We start from the raw sequence: 22,952 nt of genomic DNA on the forward strand, positions 1-22,952 counted from the left end.
ATCATAAGTAGAGAAGGGTTGTATATTTGTTGTGATACGTAAAATTAAATAATATAAAAATAAATTATAGAAAGTAAAACGGATATTTTGTTGTTAACAGTAAGAAAACTTGTTAAGGGTAGATTTCATCATTACGTATTTATCATTCACATCCATAGGCCAGTAATATGCTCCTTTACTCAGTTATTAATATTACCATGTGTTGCTCTCATTTTTATCTTCTTTTAATCTCAACGTCGTGAGATTGGTGCATTACCCAATAGTCTGATATATCAGTTATTAACCAACATAGAGCAGTAAGTTCCAATAGTTATAAAGCAGCAAGACTCCATACTGATTCATACTACAGTATGTATGGATAATGAACCTAACCCTATCTCTAGGCGCTAGTATCCAATATATAATTATCTTGGATCTAATCATGACAAGTACCTTTTGATGTCAAGTCACCAGGAAATCATGTTTTAGGTAGCAAACTAAAACAAGCATTAAGATTAAACAGTCATTAATATTAAAGCATGAGTAGAATTACATAAAACACCATGACCTATTTAGTACATGATTATAATGACTACATCTAACCCCAAAATATTTATTTTAGCTATGCTTAGTCATGGTAGCATAATTGCTCATAATCCTACGAAGCTGATCTTGGAAGTGTGATATTCTATGTCACTTAATCAGCACTTCTGTCTTTAGGCTTCCTCTTTTATTCTCTTGTTGTAGACTAAATTGAACCTACTCCAATTTTCTACTACCTCAATCCACCAAAACTCCAATTGCACTAAATTGGAAACTCATATTTATAGGCAAATATCTAGACTTCTCACTAGGTGCACCGTTGTCTCCCCTAGCGCGCCTACCCTACTCTGACCACCTTTGCCCAACCTTCTTTTCTTCCTCGGTAAATAATGTCTGTGTGTCTTCCACGTGGCCATGACCTTCCATTCTTGCCTATCGCATCATCCACTTGACTAGCAAGTTGATCTTTGCTTCACCGTGAAGTAGTTGCAACTGGTTGGGCCGTGTGGCTAGCCATCCTTCGCCTAGTGTGCCTATGTTGGGCCTGGCGAGCCTTATTTATTAAGGGTTTTGCTCTTCCTTAGATTTTGTGTGTTAAAACGTGGTTTTCCAATTCTTTTCACATTTTTTTATTAATACATTTTAGAAGAGTTCAGATAGGTATTTTCTTACTTTTCATAGATAAATTAGGGATTTTTGTATCGATGTTTGTGAAATAAGTAAATAAGTGTCAACATATTTAATGCAAATTTGTCCCTTATCAGTGTCCAAGCAATAACGGTCGGAAGAAATAGTCAAGGGGAAAACAATATCCTCCATGATCCAAGGGAGAATAATTCTTCTTCTCAATCTTTCAGATGAAGGAGTTGGTAACTACTCTCTAGCCCAGTCCCAAGAAGCCTCTAGAAATACCTTAGTCTTAGGACTAAGAAATGGTAGCTTTTCACAACCTTATGGGAACTATCTCTAAACATATAAAAATACCCTAAAGCACTCAAATAACCCTAAACATCAAGGAGTTGTCCCTCATTGTAATTCTTAGCCGACATAACTAGCGTCCACCATGAAGCCCGATAAAACTAACCTAGACCACACCATTTTCATTCATCAACCACCTCGGTCACCTTTTTCGATATGGTGGAGTACCGAGACACTACAACACCTAACAAGGCAAAGGTGGCCATTAACACCGGAGCAGGAGGATTCTCTAGAGGTGGAGAATCTAAATCTTTCCGTCAGAAGTATGCTCTGTAGATTCTGGTGGCGAGCATCGTATTTTCCAGCCCTGAAGTAGACTCGAAAAGGAGATAGATCCAGATATTACCTTTCTAGTAGAGACATCATCGGCATCCTCCCTCATAATAAAGATCCCATGGACATCACATTGCAGTACAACAATTGGGACATAAAGTGGGTATTGGTTGATCTCAGAAACTCAATGGACATCTTGTTATAAAACTTATTTTAGAGACTCCGACTTGACCCAAATAACATCATAACATTTCAAGGCTGCCGGGTTGGGCTCTCTGGAAAACACGTACAAGTAAAGGGTGTAAGTGCAAGTACACACTCAACAATGGTTTTTGATTCATGGCAAACATCTAAGTGGAACAAACTTAAAGCAATAAGTGAATGACATAAGAAGAAACAAGTTTTGGCAAGTTTGAACACATCAGGTCGACTCAACATAAGCCTAGGTCGACCTAGACCACTGCACAAACTCTATGGAGGATTCTAGTCCATTTAGGTGAACCTACCTTCAACCCAGGTCGACGTAAACTGGAGAATCAAACTGTCTTTCAAGTCTGCCTCATTTAGGTCGACTCAGCAACCCACCTAGGTCGGCCTGATGAAATGAAAATCAATTAGGTCGACCCAGAACCTCCTCAGGTCGACGTATCTGAAGAACAATTAACTGACTTTTGAATCTGCTCCATTTAGGTCGACCCAGACATCAAGTAGGTCGACCTATCGCGCCAAAAATGTTTGAAAATTTGCTCTATCTTCAGCCTATCTTGCTAGCACCTATATATATTATTTCATGCTAATTATTGAAGGTCGATACCAACAACTGAAAGATACACAAAGTCTTCTCATCTTCTCTCTTCTTCTTAACTCCAACACAATTACACATAACAATTCTTGTGGTGAGGGTTTATGATCAAGATTGATAACGTCCATGGAAAGGGATTGAAGGTTCCTAGTGGGTGAAGATTTGTGGGGTTATTGGTGAATAAAATCTGCGGATTTTATCCTCCAAGATTGGTGAATTTTTGGGGGTTTTGTCAAGAGGCTTCATCAACGATTCAGCTGAGTGTAGAAGTTAAAGAACAAGGGTTCGATCAATTCACAACACTGCAGAAAGGGAATCAACGACAAGCTCTTGGAAGACACTTGATCTTGCGTAACATCAAGGGGAAGAAGATACAAAGAATCAACATAATCAGTTTTATCGTTATTGTTTTGTTATCTTCTTGTATAAACGTTTTTCAATCAATAATGAAAGACATCCCAATTCCCTTTTGGAATTGGGGGAAGATGTAGTCGTAGCGAGGACGATCGACGAACTGCCTGAACAAATATCGTGTTCTCTATCGCATTTATCTTTTCGTTTACGTTGTGCTTATTTCTGGTTATAATTGCAAATTGATTAACAAATCAAAGTGTTAAACTTGTGTGATAAAATCTGCAAACACATCACAAGTCACCACACATTGATCTATAACTCAATTTGGTTATTATACACCACGTGTTTGATATATTGCTTACTTCGGAAATTATTCATATTGCATAGTATAGATCATTTCCTATTGCTTACTTTCATCAATCAAATTCATTGGAAACAAGCTTATTCAAGTTAAACATTTAAACAATTTCTCTTATCAAATAATTTGTTGATTCATTGAAAGTACTTCCATCTTTACATTATAATTGGTTTGTGTGTTTAAATCATATCTGATCCTTCCCGTAGCGGTTCGGAGTAGACGCAAGTCAATTCCTAAACGCTTTCGCCTAAAACTTTTAAGAAAACCGCAATAAACTCTGAAGTATCTATTCACCCCCCCCCCCCCTCTAGATATGTAAGCCAAGTGTCTAACAAAGGGCCACGTAAGTTTCCCGACGATATTTGGGTTAAAAGAGAACGCGAAAGAATTCAAGGCCAGATACCTCATAATAGACGCCTCATCGCCACACAACATCATGTTGGGGAGGCAGACCCTTAATCTACTATGGGTCGTTCTGTCTATTCTGCATTTAAGCATGAAGTGTCTGTTTCCTAAAAGGAAGGTTGGAGTGGTCCAAGGAGATCAATCGACCAATGTGTAGACTTGGAAGACATCCTTGAGTTAATTAGGAAGTATAACATGCGCTTAAACCCCTCTAAATTCTCTTTTTGCGTTCAAGCAGGTAATTTTATGAGATTTATGCTAATCATGAGAGGGATAGAGGCAAACTCAAACAAGAGTCAAGTTATCATCAACATGAGATTCCTTTCCAACATTAAGGAGGTTTAATAACTAACAGGACGCCTAGCCTCCCTAGCTCATTTTCTTTCTTGTGCGGGTGACAATGCGTTCCATTTCTTTTTCACTTTGAAAAAGAAGGAGAAATTCTAATTGGTGAGCGAATGTGATGAGGCATTCACTAAGTTGAAGGTATTTCTGGAAACATCACGCATATTGACACGTCCAGAGGTTGGGGCACCCCTTTATCTATATCTATATGTCACTGATCAGGCGATGTGCTTTGTGCTCATCCACGAGAAGAACAAAACTGAACAGTTTTTCTATTTTTTGAGCAAGGTGTCGAGGCCAGGTACCAGAAGATAAAGATTGGCCTTCGCAGTCGTGATAACTGCAAGAAAGTTCATACCATACTTCTAAGGACAATGTATAATGGTAAAAACCAATTATCCCATTCTCTTGATTTTGAATAAGTCGGACCTCGCATGAAAGTTGGTGTTCTGGTCAGTGGAGTTATCTGAGTACGATATTTAGTATATATCTATAAGGAGCATCAAGTCACAAATGTTAGCCGACTTCCTGGTCAGTGGAGTTATTTGAGTATAATATTTAGTATGATATTTAATAACATTTAACATAAACTAATTATGCAACTTATATAAAAATCAAAATTCTAAATATTAAATCATCAAAATATCATAAAATCTTAATAAGGATAATTGTGTAATAAGATTAATAAATACACATATAACTTAATAACTTTAAGTAGGTCGAGTAGGTGGGGTGGGTATCAACACCCCCGCCTCCACCCCATTTTTAAGATTGGATTATCCCGCACTCACAACCGCCCCAGCTAAATCTGTTTTTTTCCTGTTAAATTTAGAACGAGCTTCACTTGATTTGGATTTTGTTGTCATACCTAGCAGGGAGTAGTTAATAAACTTTAATTCTAACAATTTAGAGTGGTTTTGATTTGTGATATCATATCAAAGATGTTGTTGTGATACAAATGTGAGTTAGAAGTCTCTCATTATTTGGAAAACTAGATATTTAGCACTTTATAAGTAAGAGAATTCATATACCTAAATGTTTCTCTCTCTTGACCCATCAAAAGAATCATTCCTCCATATGTAACTGTGAGGGTTGAATAGAGAGCTCATAAGAAAACAGACTTCAATACCTTAGAATCCAAGTTTAATAAGGCAGAACCAAATACTTTGATTTGTTTATGTTGTGCAATGACTCTCTATTCATAAAGAGTTCTATACAAAACTAATCTTATATCAGGATATTTATTGTCAGACATAGACAACATTTAACACAGTGCTACCAAAATCTATAAATTCTGTATCAGACTGTCACTTTACAACTAAACATTCATCATCTTTTTTTAGTATATCGCCCCCGTTACATGACAGTCGGTCTACCCGGCTTTCTTTGCCTAAATCGTGCCTAGACAGAAACATCGCAGGTCTCTCTAAGCCCTCATTCAATCCAATGCCACATAGCTTAAAATATCTTTGATCAAATGTCTATGTTTAAGCATCCACATATACTAATTGAAATTTTTGTTGCACTACTTCAATACCTTGGAATCCAAGTTTAATAAAGCATAACAGAATACATTGACTAGTTTATGTTATACAAATGACTTTATTTAGAAAGAGCTATATTATATACAAAACTAATCTTACGCTGCGACATTTATCGCAGCCTTGCAGCCATAGACTGAACATTTTAACACAATGACACCAAAATCTATAAACTCTGTAACATCTGTCACTTTACACTGTGCAAGGGTGGAGTGCTTGAAAAATGAACTAACTCAGTTAAGAACTTATGAGTTGGGAGCAATTCAGACGAACCTGACCTTGATTTCCAGTCAAAACATCAAGATTAGACAGTTTCAACATAACCCTAGCGAAATCCATCCGAAAGGTCGATCCGTCATCTGAAGCATAAGCAGAAACCAATCTGGCAGTCCTCTCCTCAGCCATCAGCTGCTGATCAGCAAACAGTAGCCCTCTTCCTCTCAACAAGCTTTGGTAGTAGTGAGTGTCGAATGATGCTCCAGACGACACTGCAGACAATGCTTGCGCGTATGACATCCCTTTTTTATTAGAGTGATGATGAACATTCATTGGCTTCGAAGTTGCAAACTTGTCAGTGCTGCTGCTGCTGATACTCCTGTTGTCTGGACAGTTTTGCCTCATCTGACTGAGGAAATCGAGAGGTATGCTCGGGTCTGGTTGTCCTGTTCCTTGAAAGTTGTACAGCCTTTGCTGAATGAAATCACATCCGATTCTTCCAATGTTGTGTCCTCCTTAAAATGATCGAAAAAACAACAGACGTCATTAGTGATACTCAAGGATAGGACATTGTGGTTTTTGATGTCTTTGCAGCCACAGCTGAGGCTGCATAAGCCTCAACGGTTTGCAACGAGGCTGGGATTTAAAATCTGTCATATAAGAAAAATGCATAAAGATAAAGTAATTTACCGAGAAGACTGACTGTTTCCCGTGCACTGAATCCTCTAAGATTGAAGAGGTGAAGCGTGCGAGTAATGTTATCGTCAGGTTTTGGAATTTGATCGGTTGCATCCTCGAAAAACGATTGAGGGCTATCTCGTCTGCCTGTTAAGACTGGATAGAAAGGCCCACCAGCCTGCAATGGCCATGTCCACAAATCAGAATTCAAACCTTATAACAGAAGAAATATGCTATAAGTGTTAGGAACAAACCAAAAGAACGGAATCTCTAGCTGCGAGAGCAAGTATGTCAGCGCAAGACACGACGCCAGGACATACTTGTTCAACTTCCTCCTTAATCTGGTCAATTTTGTCAAAACCTTTCAATGTCTGATTTGGAATAGCTTGCTTCTCAGAGGAACTGTTTCTACCACCATTGTCCTCCAATAGCAATGAAGCATCACACCCCTGATCCAGTAACACAAAAAGCAATTAGAACAGAAAATCAAAACCATGATCAAAGTAACTAGAAGCTTTTGTAAACATAGCATACATAAGCATTTGATAGAGCCTGTAAAATTGAGGTGAGTAGCATTAGCAGAAGATGATTAATAATTGGAGAAGAAATCTCAAAATTCCAAAGAGACACAGAAATAACAAAAGTAAGAATCTGTTTGGATAAGTAGCTTATTTGAAGCTTATAGCATAAGTGCTTATTAAAATAAGCGCTTATGAATAAGCTTGCATAAGCTATTTTTATAACAAAAGATAAAATAAACTTAAGTTGTTTTTATAAACTATCTTCGAGAACTTATAAAAATAAGCTAAAAAATATGTACAGAAAATGTTACAAGTTGTTTTGATAATCTCTCCCAAACAGTGTCGCAAAACCTATACCAATGGTGAAACCAAACAGGCCCTAATAACTCCCAAAGCAAAACCAACCAACACCCACTCAAAATCAGAAAATAAAAAGACTAAATTTATGATCAATTTATGATCTTGAATGCAAAACAAACAAAACTTAAACACACCATTTCCACATAATTGAAAAGCAATAGAAGTACCCTATTTCACTAGAATTGAAGAACAATCAAGACCCATTTGGAATCACATCATAAAAATCCAAACTTTATGATCATAGAAGCAAAACACATAAAATTAAAACCACCCCATTTCCACAAACATGAAGAACAATCAAGACCCATTTGGATTCACATCATAAAAATCCAAACTTTATGATCATAGAAGCAAAACACATAAAACTAAAACCACCCCATTTCCACAAAATTGAAGAACAATCAAGACCCATTTGGATTCACATTATAAAAATGCAAACTTTATGATTATAGAAGCAAAACACATAAAAACAAAACCACCCCATTTCCACAAACATGAAGAACAATCAAGACCCATTTGGATTCACATCATAAAAATACAAACTTTAAAATCAAAACCACCCCATTTCCACAAACATGAAGAACAATAAAGACCCATTTGGATTCACATTATAAAAACACAAACTTTATGATCTCAGAAGCAAAACACTTCAAAATCAAAACACCCCATTTCCCCAAAACTTGAAGAACAAGAAAGACCCTAAAACCCTAAATTTACAACAGTCTTGGAAACAAAACGAACCTGAATGAAGCAATCATGAAAGAAGAGACGAAGAAGCGACGGCGAAAGATCTCTATGATCAAAGTAGATATCAGTAACAGCAGAACGAACAATATCCTCAGCTTGAGGACAGGTATTCCTATAGAAATCATATTCAAGATTGGACCCATCTCTGATCCTCTGGTTAAACTGAAATGGAAAAGTGTTCGCCAACTTCACAGTACCAAAAGAAGTGGTTGTTGGGGTTATGGTGTTCTCTGGTTCACCGCGAGGGTTTCTGAGAGAGAGAAGAACGGGAAGGACTAGAACAAGGGAAACCAGTACCCAAGGGTTGAAGAAACAGCTCCTCATTTTCTTGATGATGATGATGATGGAATGGAGAAGAAGATGATTGGGGAGATGAAAGAAGCGGGAAGAAGGAAGTTTATAGGTTCGTTGGAATATAACTGACTCGGAATGTGTTTAGAAGTTAATCACTATGATTATGGTTAATTAGTTAGTTAGCAAATTTTAATTGAAGTTAGTTAGCATATTAACTTGGTTAAAACATTAAATTTTTTATTAGTTCTTAGTTTTTAGTTTTTTAGAGTAAGAAAATAAAAATGTGTCAATTAGAGAGTTACTTGATGTGGAAAATATTTTACTAGTAAGTTGATAGTGAATTAAGTTGATAAATTTGTTAACTTACACATTTTATTGAAAAGAGAATAAATAATAAGTTGGTGAATTAAGTTTAGGTGTTAGATTAGATGGAAAAGAGAATTATATGATCATATAAATTAGATTATTTGTATATGTAATATGTTAAAATTTTAGATAAAAAAATATGGTGGAGAAATTAGTTATGTTTTTTTTTTTAAGTCCATAGAGGAATATACGTGATTCAATTATTAAAATAGTTGAGGTTTTTAGTCTGGATTTTATCACCAGAATAGAGAAAGAGAACATTTTTATTTGGTGTGATAAATGGCTTTTAAATGGTGGAATTTTTGACAGAATTTTTGCTGTAGGTGAACACGATACACACTTACATATCATGGATGTCTACGGTTCCGGTACTTGGAATTTTATATCATCTCCACCCATCTTCCTCAGGACATAATGCACTCATATGTCTACTCTTAATGAAGCCTCGATGGTGTTTTGAAACAATTTTAAGGGCTAAGATCTTAGTGATAATTTTGAATTGAAAATTTACAAGTGTAAGAGGTCTATACTTTTCAATAGAATATGCTCTCTGTTAGATATCAAAGTCGCATTGACCGAATTGAGATTAGAAATCCAACCATGCTCAAAGAATTGATTCATTGAATTGATCATATAAATCCCTACAATATCACAATAGGATTGGGAAAGTATCCCCCAAAACCATTAAAAATTGTATTATAATTATCATCTATTTTATGCATTGCATACTTAATTTCCTCCGACTCGGGAATTGTATTGAGATATTCATTATTTGCATGAGTTATAAATTTTGGGATAGCTGTCTCCCCCAAATCAGTATAACTACAATTGTTAATAACATGATTATCTAATTCAATGCCCTCCTCTAATAAAATATTGACATGCCTTAGTCTAGTAATTTTACTACTAGTATATATCAATTTGATTGTGTTATGAAAAAAATTGTATTCATATCTTTATGCTTAAACCACTTATTTCTTACCTAGTTCATCCAAAATTGATCATGCATATAATGCGTTATATAATAGAAGTTGAACATGTATTTTTTTCCTACAATCCAAGATCTGAATTGTAACCTACATCATTAATCAATTTTTGTATCATGTTAACTTCATCAATAGCATGAGTGACTTTAAGATGAATATTGGCAAATGTATATTTGTTTCATTTCATAATAATAGATTTAAGAGATCTCAACTTAGCAGATAAAACAAACATTGGGAAGCAACCACACAAGTATTCCAATTGTCAGTAATTAGTTGTTTGCATCTATCATCTAGAGTCCAAACATTTAAAGAGTGTGATTTTTAATATTATTTGAATATATGAAATTATCATTCACTATGACATGTACAAATTCATTATTCTCTATGTCTTTGACATTGTCATTAACTAGTATAACCTATTTGGCCTTTTTATTTGTGTATCTTATATATTCTTTAATAAGAGGATTATCAATATTCATACCTTTAAATGTCCTACACTTATCAATACTATGACTAACACACACGGTGATAACAAAAAAAAAAGTAAACTCTCGTATTTCAATTCAACAAAGAACACATAATCCTCACATTACACCAAAATACAATCATGGAGAGTATCTAACATGTTAATGTCTATATACTCACGTGTAAGATGTCCCTAATTTATTTTTCTTGTAAGTTCATTAATTGATAAACAAGTATCAATATCAGAAGCAATTGAAAATAAAGTTGTTAGTTCCCAATACTTTAAGGGAATGCTTGCATCCTCAGCCACACTTGAGCATGTGTAATCTTCAAATCGTTAGGTCTAAAACATTTTGTCCATGCAGACAAACTGAGTAGGGAGGGCTTAATATTTCATGTCTTTACACTCCAAGTTTTATTGAGATTCTCCTTGATTTGAAAGAAAATTCAAAATGGTCATATCCTTAAGAAGTTAAATCCTAATTAGTAATTGAACTTCATAATTTCATGAGTTTGTCACGTAATTCAATGGTATATTACCTTTACTACTGATCAAACTCCCATGTAAATTATTCCTGCAGCATTTGAGTCCTGCTTTATAAGCCTCTTCAAGTATCTTGATCAAGAGGCGATTACCTTTGAGTCAAGGCTTGGCAAAATTAGAAATGGGTATGTCACACACTTTTTGAAGAGTTTGTGCAAAGAATTTCTTTTGTGTTTGGGTTTGGGATAGAGACAAAAGACTATTTCGAGGAGGAAAAATCAGTCGTGAAAGGTCTCCATGTCAATGGCCGGCATCAGAGGATCCCATGCCGATTAGGCTTTCTTTCAAACCCTAGCAGAGCATTTCCAAATAAACTTGGTTCCGTGCAAACACGATATCTCTTTCATTTGTCCTTGTTTCGATGATAAGAACGGTGAAAGTGTAGCATTGTGTCTCACGAATCTTATGTCAAAAAATCAATTGGATCCAATGGGAGATAAATTTGTAATTGCTCTTTTTCTGAAACTAATTAGAGAAAAACAAGAATCTATAACTCTGATACATTATCATTTGTGTCTAATATCACCTTAATTATTTTCTTTTTTAATATTACAATATTTATTTGTCAATCAATTCAATTATAGTTGAAATCAATGTTTTAAAAAGTGGAAAGGAGGTCGAATCAGCGAGATCAACAATTTAAGATTTAATTAATTCAACTAATTCAATCTATAATCAAATTGTTTACTAAATGAATAATTCAATCAAATTATTATATAAGCTCATAATTTAATAAAGTAAATATTTTTAAATTTTATTATAATTTAATACAACAAGATCAATAGTATACATATAACACAATAGAATTACACTTAATTTCAACTTTAATTCAAGACAAATTTATAGTAATTAAATAATTACAATAAAATAAAATAGTTCAAACCAAAATTAAATATAGTAGTATAATTTGATATTTAAAATAAATAAATTAAATATCTAAAAAAATAGACAATTCAAAATATTCTTATAAATTAAATATGATAAAAATCAGAAAACTAAAATTATATATAGTCAAGATGTGGAATAAGTTATAATAACTTACTCTTGAAGTAAATATATTTTTCCTCATATATATATATATATATATATATATATATATATATATATATATATATATATATATATATATATATATATATATATATATATATATATATATATATATATATATATATATATATATATATATATATACGAAGAAACATGAAAAAACGATGATACATGAAAAAATGATGATTGAATGTAATTTGAACAATAAAAGATGAGTCATAGTTGAACAACGCTGACAAATATTTAGGTTGGAAGTAAAATGAACGGCATAATTATGTATAAAATGGGCGATTATGTTTGAAACGGACGGCGTGATGATGATAATGAAACGTAGTTGAAAGGAAAATTATAATAGCATAATTTAACTTAAAAACTTGTGTGGTTAACTAAAAACAAAGGTTTTTATTTTTTTGATATAGAATGAATGTTTTAAGTTTTCATGCTGAAAATATATATTTAAAAACATATTTGAAAATACAAAATAAAATTTAACCAATTGCATGCATTTTTTTTAAATCGGACAGTTTCACAAAACCAATTTTAGTACTTTGGTTCAAACAATTTAAATCAATTCAATCCGATTTTTTCCAATTTTATATCAGTTTTAGCCCACCATCAATATTACAAGACTGGTCAGATCGGATTCAGGTCCGATTTTCAGTCCAGCTAGTTAAACCATTCCGGTTTGATTTTTAAAACATTGGTTAAAAACCACCCAGAAAGACTTATCTCTTGTATTCAAGAAATTTCAAGAAAACTAATATTCAAGACTGCAAGTTGAACATCCTAGTTCCATTTTACAAACAACATTCTATTTGTTAAAAGAAAAACTCTCAACTCTTCCCTTACTGAATAGCCAAAAGCACTTGGAGTTCAAATCTGAAAAACTAACATAACCACTAATATCCTAACATGTAGTACCTATCCAAAAACAAAGAATTCCCAAACCAAAACCAAGTTAAATATACAATGCAATTCTTGTCTATACCTGATCAATAATTACCAAGACCAGCACACCACAGAGGAGAAGTTTCCAATGGTGTTGAAGAATTTACAAAAGCTTCTAATCTATTCTGAAATTTCACTTCACTACTCTTTAACAACAAAGGAAGAGGAAAACACACTCCCATTTCTACACACCTTTTATGTCTAGGCTTAATCCTATTCTCTAAGCTATATGAGAAAAATTGTGGAAACTCTTTCACCTCCTTCAAATCTCTCCCCATCTCCACCACAAAGTAATTGTATTTCGGCTCGTAACTGTTCTTAATACTACAACAAAACAGTTGAGGAAATCGTCGGAACATAGAAGTCACGTCGCGGCGAGAGAATCCGATGTTCTCGAAGTATTCGATTCGTGGCATGAACTTGTCTTCGACGCTGCATGAGAGCAAGTCGGTGTGCCTGTTTACCTCTTCTATGCCGATGCTTTGGAGGAAGTACATGGTTGGACGGAGCTGTTTGTCGACGTTGCAGATGATTAACCGAGGACGGCGATTTATTACGTGCTTGATTTTTGAGCTACTTACACGAACTTCGCGGTGGAGGAACGTGAAGACGGGTATAATGTCGGAGACTTTCGTGGTGAGGATCGCAGGGCACATGCCAACCATTCGACTAAACTCGATTGCAGAGAAATTCATTGCGGTGATGTATTCCACGGTGGATTTTATATCGTTGAGTGAGGCAGTGATCAGCATCGGATGACTTTCAATAAGTGAGAAAGGGTCGATACCGATAGATTCTAGATATAGGGCCTTTTTTTGGAAACCGGTGTCGCTGTTGGGAGGTAGAGTTTGCTTTGGACTTCGCCACTTCACAACCTGCAGTATATCAGAAGCACAGAAAATTTCAAGGAGATGATAATCAGTTTATAAATCAGCAATTCCAAATGCAAGCAAATAGTCTATTACTCAATTCCCTTACTAAAACATGACTTTAATGTGCATATAACAAATGACAAGAAGACCCTAGAATGTGGTACCATGTAACAATCTTGAAGCCAAGGAATCATCAAGCATTTAAAAATGAAAAGGTAGTATTTTTAAGGGATGAGACTAAGGATAGAACTTTGAGGTAGCAAGTTAATAGTAGTGCAGAACATCCGATTCGATTGCAGGGACACGGATTCAAATCCGCAACACGTCACTTAAGTTATTCCCCTTTTAAGGGATGAAATTATGACCATTAGACTATTTGACCACACACAAAAAAAAAAAAAGTAGCAATAGCAGCTTTATCCAAAAACCACTGCTTAACATCATCTACTAATCTTCCAATTAAATAGACAAAATTTATAAATTATACTACAACAACCAAGCCTTATCCCACTAAATTGGATCGGCTACATGGATCAACTTCCCATGTTTATTTAGGTTCATACTTCTATCCAAATTGTTAATCTCGAGATCTTTCTTAATAAATGCTCTTATAGTTTTTCTAGGCCTTCCTCTACCTCTAGTTGTTTGACTCATCTTCATCTGATCTACTCTCCTTATCACAAAATCTACATGTCTTCTCTCTCAAATCACCTAAATCTATTTACCACCATTTGTTCTACTAAAGGTGTTACCCCAACACTCTCTCTAATATTGTCATTTCTAAACTTCCTAGTTGATCCATGTCATAGTCTCGTAGAGATTCGACAAAGTTTTACATTGGTTGTCTTAACACACAATTCACTCCTTTTATTCAGGCTTGGGACCGACCGACTATGTATAGCAAAGCTAACGTATGTAGAATTTCAGCACTATTAATCAGTGAATACCATCAACAACCAGCAATTTCACTATCAATCAGATTTCATCACCCTCAAATGTTCAACCCCCCACCCAAAAAAAAAAACAGAAAACTATATCCTTAATCCATACAAGGAGAAATCACACCAGTGTTCAAAAATAAAGGGCATTACAGAAAAAAAACATAACTAAAATTATTCAGCTAATATCTTGAAACCTTGCCAAGGACAACTAACAATGTCTTAGGATAATGTTTTATTGCAGAAACAGATAAAATAAAACCTAAACTATAGCATTATTAACCAATAACCAGAGACCCAATAACAAAACCCTAACCTAGTGCAAAAACAAGCAGAGACCCAGTAACAAAAATGAAAAGTAAAGCATGGATAAGCAAAAACCCAGTAAGAAAAACTCAAACTTGAACAGTATTAAGCAGAATTGAGTTAGAAAGAAAACTGACGGTAGCTCTGACAAAGAAGGTAGGTGGTGATGAATGGAAGGTTAAGGAAGTGGGAACCCTAGAATGGAAGGGTTTGCAGAGACGAGTGAAGGATTTGGGAAGGTGGTGATCGGTGGAAAACAAGGGTGTTGCAGCAGTGGCAGAGCACATTTCGGTAGAAAACAAGGGTGTTGAAGAAGAAGAAGAAAATATTGAAATGAAAATGGAGAATAGTAGAAAAATGAAGATGTTGGGGAAGGGGAGTGTGTTCTGGATTGGAGATTGGGGGATGATGGATGAGGAGATAGAGAGAATGCATGCGTGTCACACTTCTTTAGGGTCCACACACATTTGCACTTTCATCAAATTTAAATAAAAAATAAAAAATAATAGAAAAATTAAAATAGACCTAATTAGATTAGAACACCATTCTCTATCTTACAAAAGATAAATATAAAAAGAAGAGACAATAATAGACTAGTGAATAACAAAGGAAATGGAAACAAATCAATACAATTGAAGTTTAATGGGTTCTTCTTGAGTGAGGTTACAACTGGGGGTGGTAAAACAAGTTTGATTTATTGGGCATATTCGTTTTGTCGGTATTTTTTTGTCAGTTGGATCAAGGATTTAAATTCGCATTCTTTAATGTGTTTATCTCGTTCCATCTTGTTTTTTTGCAAATTTTTACATAAAATTTTGCAATTTTAAAGCTTAAGAGGTCAAATGCTTCTGGGTCCGCTCCCATCTCGCCTTCACTTTTATAGAGGCAGACTAATGTTTTAGGTATGCACCCTCAGGTATGGTCGCCCTGCATCGCCCTTTTTTTGTGGACTTTTGCGGAGTGGGCATCACGTTTGTCACCCCTAGTTACAACGATGTAATTTTTTGTAAGTACATTTGGCGCTCATCGTGAGACTCAATAAAACTAACTCAGACCTTAATTGCAATTCATGTGACAAGATGATGATTGATGACTCTATTGTTTGTGGCGAAGATGATGAAGACATTAACAATGGGAGGCCCCGAGGAAGAGTTTTTTAATCTTTTTTTCATCGAACATAAAGGATATTTGCAATCGAATGCAAAAAAAAAAAACATGTGTGCCTTCATCTTCTCCTAAACTTTTGGTATTTGTAAATACAAAATATGTCATGTACAATTTTGTTGAAAACCGTGTTGTTAATGTCTACCCACAGTTAAATAGCAGTACAAGGAATTATTGCTCTTGGGTTCATCGATAATGTTAGCTTTGGGAGGTGATCGTTTTGAGTTGGATGTTGGTTTTTTGAAGCGGCGTTGAATACATGATATTTCTTAAATAGAAGGTAGATACTTTAGCGCATAAAAATTAGGTAGATAATAGTGATGGAATCTGACCCGGTTAAGGAGATGAAGGATATTGCATTGTGTTTATGGTTAATCAAGGTGCTCCAAGCGTGTCATGATGGATACATGTGTCATAGTTTGAAAATTTTATTAAACCTCGTTGAATCGACTCACTGAGTCAACTCACTATATTTCTAGGTTGCAAAGAATATTATTGAATTGGGATTGTATTTGAGGATGCAATCTCTGCCAATGTGTTATGGTTTGGTTATGTTAAGGTGATGTATCTAAAAAATGATCAATGCAGAGGTAGCAAATTGTCCAGATATATAAGTTAGTAACCAAATAGCTGATAAGTTATCTAGCCAAATTTTGCTAGGTGTTTATCTTGATTCATCAATCCTTTTGTTTGGAATTGAAATTGAAGATTACAATGAGGATGATCTTATTTATTTGGCTCAAAATATTTAATATAGATGTTAAACCAAATTAATGGTAATTTAATAATATATTAAATTTATGGTTCAATATAATTATCAACGTTAAGAGAACCTATATGATCACGCACATAAGAGAACCTACATGAATTTCCAAACAAAATACCATTTTCAGCATGTCTGAATGTTATCTTTCAAACGCACCTTAATCGGTCATTAATAATTTGTTTATGAAATTATGTTCCTTAGAGGACAGATGTAGAATTCGATGTCCTAGACACCTAGTTCAATAAGTTAAATCAGAATCACCATAATTAACACTATCTAACTTGTACAAAATGATGGACCAGAAACGTAATAAATAACACAACCAATTGGTAACTTAGTTCGATGCAAATAGCACCTACGTCTAGAGGGTGGGCTTCTAACTCAATAAAGAAAATTTACTATTAGTAGTTTAGTACACTTAGTTTTACAAGCAACAATAAACCTTATGTTGTTAAATGCCTCTTCCTAACACTATCCAATGACTTTCTATTTATGACTCTCTCTAAATATGAGACACTCTCTCACTTTCTTTTCTCTCAAACACTGACCCCTTAGTGTTTCAACACTAAACTCTGGTGATCAACTTCTATCAACAATATGAATGATGCTGAATTTACAACTCAACTAGATAAACCTACGATTATGCCAAGTTACTGAAACATAGTATGATGTACATAAAATAACAATGACTCTTGTAAACCTAGTGTTAAAGCAGGCATATGATGACACGCAAATACATTGTTTATTTGACTTGATTAATGCATTTTTTTAGTTGTTTTGAATTGAATTTGCACTATTATGTTGGTATTTAGTTTGTTTTCAGGTACTTAGCCATTTTAGAGGCGTGTGCGAAGAAGCAAAGCAAAACAAGCGAAAGATATTATCCGAAAGATATTACACAAATGCTATTTGAATGTTAATTGTCAGACAAACCCCTTTGATCATTCTTTAAGTAAGAATATGTGTTCAAAAATTATCATCAGAATAGTATCTGCATATTAATATTTGAAGTCATTCATTTGGTCTTTGTAGATTGAGTCTGTATGTATAATATTGTACAACGTGCGTTCGAATGTTTATATTCAAACATTAAAATTTTAAAAATGTATAAGATTCTTCAGAAACACTTAGGGTGTAATAAGTATTGTTATATATTTTAAACTCATATTACAAAAGACTTTTTTTTAACTTGACTCTGTAAAATTTGAATCTCATCAAAATCAATTTATTTGAGATGAATAACTCATTTTAATAGCTCTAGATTTGAGAGTTCATGTTTTATTAAGAGAATTGTAAAAATATATAAGTAACAAACTCACTTGCCTATTGTAATTAAATGTTAAGTGTTAATATAACTAAGATGTCTCTCCAACACAATTATTCACATTTTTTAACATGATGCAAGAGAGATTGTGGAGAAGACTATTTAAAAATAAATAAATACATGGGTCATGCTAACATGTGCCCTAAGGGCACATGTTAAGGATACTATAATTAGAAAAAGTTAAATATAATTAAATACAATAAAGTTATATTTAAAATTTCGATACATTAAATGCACGCGTTCCAAAAAAAATTTTCTATAAATATCTCATTAACATGTGTCCCAAGGCACATGTTAGCTTTTCCCTAAATACATAATAGGGGTATTTTAGAAAATATCAATAATTAATTCATGTCAAAAAGCGTGTAAACTGTAATGTTGGTGTAACCGCAGAAATAATCAAAATTTAGTTGAATCTATTACTTAAATCGATTGTGTTGTGAACTTATTCGTTTTCAAATAATCGATTATGGGAAGCGATCGAAAATCGAAGAGAACAGCTTATTCTTCGCCGTCCGACTCCGAAGGTACTTCATTTTTCCTCTACCCAATTCAATTTCTCCTTTTTCATTCGCTGTGCAGCACTATCGGATGAAAACAATTAGGGTTGAATTTTTTTTTGGAATTTTTTGCATTTAATCTTACTCATTTAGCTAAAAATTTGCTTCACTAGTTCTTCAAAATAGGGATTTTTTTTTTCATATTAGTATTAATTTTATATCTTAGTGTTAATTAATTCGCAGATGAGAAGAAACACAAGAGGAGGAGAACGGTAGATGATGATGAGGAAAAGAAGAACAGGAAGAGGGAAAAGAAAGATAAAAGGAAGGACAAGAAACATTCCAAAGATAAATCTGATAAAGGTACTTATTTATTTGTTTATTTGTTTATTTATGTTTGGTTCAGTCTCTTCAGACCTGTTTGGATAATTAGCTCAATTAAGTGTGTGTTTGATTTTGCGGTGAAAAGAATTGATTTTGAATGAATTGATCATGTAAATTTGATTCTAGCTAAAAGTGAGTTTAAGGTAAAGTGATTTATGTTTGGATAAGTTTATGTAGAAGTGAGTTAGAACAGTGTAAAAATCATGTTTAAACTCAAAATCGGGGGGCAGATTCAATTTTATTTTAGAAGAACCAAACACCTTAAAATCATTCCAAAATCAATTTTACACTTCTAGAATTGCTTTTGACTATTCCAAAAGGTAAACCAAACATATATTAAGTGACTATTATAGGAGTACATGCTTATTAAAGTCAAATTGGTTGTGTGCAAGCTATAAGCACTTTTGATAAGCTATCCTAAAGAGGTTATCGAAATAAGATGAAAATAGCTTATGAACATGTCATAAATTATTTTCATGAGCTCTCCAAATAGTCTCTCAAGTGCCTATACCAGTAGATTTAAACTCAAATTAGTCAGTACAAAGATCCATTTAAGATTAGTTGGTTAATATATTTCAGTTTTAAAATATACTTTGTTTCTATGTAGTTGCTGCAAGACTAAGACGTCATTTTTATTACGGGACTTAGATGCATATTTAGGTGTAGGTTTGATCTTCTGGTATGGATAACGAAGTTCAACTTTGTCAAAAAAATTTATAGTAAGTCTTGAATAACTGAATTTGATAAGAATGCCCAACCTAGAAATTCAATGGATGGTGAATTGGTAGCTTTAAACTTATTTGTATTTGTTTGTAAGTAATGTTGTTTTCAAAGTGGTTTAGGTTGTGATTGTTTATATAATATTAGAATCATGTCTCTACTTAACAGAATTATTCTAAATAGAGGAACATGAAAACTGAAGGATTTATCAGTAGTCATTTTGACATGGAAGATCGTAGGAGTTAGAACTAGAAATCAAGAGGCTGTGTATCGTAGAGTGTAGACTAACTGCAGAGATGACGGTTCTCTATGAGATCTTCAATGATCTAGTCCACAGACATGGCGATATTTTGAGATAAATTTGAATGTAGAAATTGTTTTAGGCATCTTGTTTCTTATACATAGATGTTTGAAAGGAGCACAAATCATTATGCAACCATTTTCCAGTTCTATAAAGTAAAATCTTCAGGCTTGCAATTTAGATGACATTAATTCATTTAGGCTTATTGCATGGCATTTTGAGCAAGAGAAAACACGAAAGGAATGTTTGTTATCATGCTAAACAGTAACTTGTTTATAAAATATATAAGCTATCATGGTCCTGCACCAATTCATAGCAGATTCAACTTGTTACCTATTTTTATCTTTCCTTTTGGAAATATTGATGATGTATGTTTCATCATTAAATGTATTGAGTATCATAGAATTTGGGTTAGGCTTAACTAACCTCGGATGCTCGCACAAGGAGTGATCATTGTCCGACTATTATAAGGACTAATTTGATTATAGAGTTATTCTCAATCTCAACATGCCCTTTCACTCCTAGTAAAGGATACTTGGTGCGTGAAGTTTGCAAGACTATACACATATAGGTGGCCTAACAAATTTAGGTGTTGAGAGTTCCACATTAAATAAGATATGGCATGAAAATGTGTTTTGAAGTGAGAGGTGTCCCTTTACTTTAGAAACCGGTTTTGAGGGTTGAATTATGTCCAACTCAACTTTTAAGATAGTATCATAACACATTCAAGATTTGTTGGGTTAATCACAATCGGGTCATGCTCTAGATGTCATGTCTTGACCGTGAGGGAAGTGTGAGAGTTTCACTTTCAATGAGATACGGCTTGAAATGTGTTTATAATAAGCATCTCTCGCCTTATAAAATGGTTTTGTATGGTTGAATTAGGTCCAACCCAAATTTGAAGACTAAGATAGGCTTCAATTAGCTGCAGTGAAGGTAACCTAGGACTTACAGCGATTCTTCAAAAGATGAACATTCAAGGCTTATCCAATAATATGGGAATTTGAAATTTTCAGTTCGTATACTTTTATTAATGTAGCACAAACCAAACATAACATGGAAGAAAGACAAATTTGAGAGAGATTTTTTAGATAAGAAAGAACATAAAAATGGGGGGAAGGGGGAAGACAAGAGGAGAAAAAAGACGACCAAAGAAATTTTATTCTAAATTAAAGACTGAACGGTTAATCAGAAAACGAAATCGGTAGATAAGAATCCTAATTACTTAAAAACGGTATTAACTCGACTATTGAGAAGAAAACCCACAGATCAGAAACTGCCACCTCTATCTAATCCAAACATACGTCATTCCAGTATCCTAGATAACTTAATCTCTATGTCTAAATACCCCCTTCACTTATTGAGCTAACTTTTGAAGTTGAGTTAGACCTAGTTCAAACTCTAGGATGGTACCAAAATTTGAAGTCTGGGAGACCCTGCTTCCATATTGGAATCCTAGCCTGCCTTTATCATAGTAAATCCTAGATTACCTTCATTGCATCTAATCGAAGTCTACCTAGTCTTAAAATTTGGGTTAAACCTAATTCAACTTTACAAAACCGGTTTATAACATGAGATGCATCTTTACTTATCATAGCAATTATAATAATGATACTTTATTTTATCTTGACATTGTGTTGTCATTTCAGAGAAGAAGTCAAAAGACAAGCACAAAAGTAAACGCAGCAAAGGTGAAGTCAATGTGGTGAGTTATGTTCCCATTCCCAATATTACTAAAAATGTTACTATCCAGTTATTGATATTTAGTCAGAAACTGTGATTGTTGAGGTTAGTTATCCAGTGGTTCATTGGTATTTATGGCTTTTCTTTATTTCAAATGTAGGATTTTCAAGAACTGTCCAGTGATGACTATTTTGCTAAGAATAATGAGTTTGCTACCTGGCTGAAAGAAGAGAAGAATTTGTTTTTCTCTGATTTGTCATCAGAGTCAGCGCGGGAGTTATTTGCAGAATTTGTGAAAGCTTGGAATAGAGGAAAGCTAGAGTCGAATTACTATGAAGGCATTGCAACTGCGCCCCGTTCATCCCATAACTGGAAAATCAAAAAGTAGATTTGACGAGAAAGAGCTGTCATTTTGACACAATCACTGTAGACCCTTTTGTTTAGAGTTTCTTTCTAACAGTAACTAACAACTGACTTGAAACTCAGTAATTATAGATGTTCTTTTATCTGCATAAATTGCACACTTGCATCAATCTTCGACGATCAGTTGTTCATTGTGTCAAAAAGAAAAAGTGTAAAGAACAGAAAACAGATAGAGTTGAAAAAATGAAGGAGATTCGGTTTATGATTTGCAGAGTGATGGATAGGTACATCGCTTTCAAACATTGGGCACAATCATAATGTTTTAGAACTTGCGAGACTAAATTTGAAACAAAATATTGACAATTTAAAATTGGAAATTAAGATGAATGATCAAACAGGTAATTTATCCTTTATATTTTTAGGCTCAAAGATTACTTGATTCCAGTGCAGATTTTTTTTATTTTAACACTGTTGAGTTTCTGTCAATTCTTGAAGTGTCACGTATATTGATTCTCTCGATACTTTCCAACTGTTTCTTCATCTTGTTCAGTTCTCTTCAAGCCAACAGAAGCTGAGTTTCATTTTCCAATATAATCTTCAAGTCACACAAACTTACTTATCCTGAAGCATAGCCAAGAAATAATGATACTAAATACTGAAAAATGATAAATTTATTGAATCCCAAAATCATGCAAATAAATCCCTCATGCAAACTTGAAAATCTTCTCATGTTGTGGGTGCCTTTCGCATTGCTCACTCTATTCCATTTTACTTGCATAATTATTGTATTGTCTATGATTAACAAACAGGAAACAAAAATATCAATTAGGTTCTGGAAATGTGCTTCCGGATCCAGTCTGAAAGTTAACTTCCGGATT

General features: G+C 33.9%; 3 protein-coding genes across 3 annotated transcripts; 1 reads left to right on the forward strand and 2 right to left on the reverse strand.

The window, feature by feature from the left end:
• Positions 1 to 5,742: 5,742 nt before the first annotated feature.
• LOC131594643 (putative Peroxidase 48) lies at positions 5,743 to 8,464 on the reverse strand. The gene is made up of 4 exons (XM_058866820.1): positions 8,095 to 8,464; positions 6,727 to 6,921; positions 6,485 to 6,650; positions 5,743 to 6,309 (listed from the first exon to the last, which is right to left on the reverse strand). Exons 1-4 carry the CDS (start codon positions 8,422 to 8,424, stop codon positions 5,816 to 5,818), a joined length of 1,185 nt encoding a protein of 394 aa, XP_058722803.1. The 5' UTR covers positions 8,425 to 8,464; the 3' UTR covers positions 5,743 to 5,815.
• Positions 8,465 to 12,746: 4,282 nt separating this feature from the next.
• Positions 12,747 to 15,303, reverse strand: LOC131594644 (transcription termination factor MTEF1, chloroplastic-like). The gene is made up of 2 exons (XM_058866821.1): positions 15,007 to 15,303; positions 12,747 to 13,628 (listed from the first exon to the last, which is right to left on the reverse strand). The coding sequence occupies exons 1-2, from the start codon at positions 15,154 to 15,156 to the stop codon at positions 12,798 to 12,800; spliced, it is 981 nt and encodes a 326-aa protein (XP_058722804.1). The 5' UTR covers positions 15,157 to 15,303; the 3' UTR covers positions 12,747 to 12,797.
• Positions 15,304 to 18,492: 3,189 nt separating this feature from the next.
• On the forward strand, positions 18,493 to 22,336 carry LOC131594647 (style cell-cycle inhibitor 1-A-like). Its single transcript, XM_058866826.1, has 4 exons — positions 18,493 to 18,650; positions 18,867 to 18,986; positions 21,678 to 21,733; positions 21,872 to 22,336. The coding sequence occupies exons 1-4, from the start codon at positions 18,593 to 18,595 to the stop codon at positions 22,097 to 22,099; spliced, it is 462 nt and encodes a 153-aa protein (XP_058722809.1). The 5' UTR covers positions 18,493 to 18,592; the 3' UTR covers positions 22,100 to 22,336.
• Positions 22,337 to 22,952: the final 616 nt, after the last annotated feature.

This window comes from Vicia villosa, linkage group LG4 (genome assembly GCF_029867415.1).
Source record: "Vicia villosa cultivar HV-30 ecotype Madison, WI linkage group LG4, Vvil1.0, whole genome shotgun sequence".
NCBI lineage: Eukaryota > Viridiplantae > Streptophyta > Magnoliopsida > Fabales > Fabaceae > Vicia > Vicia villosa.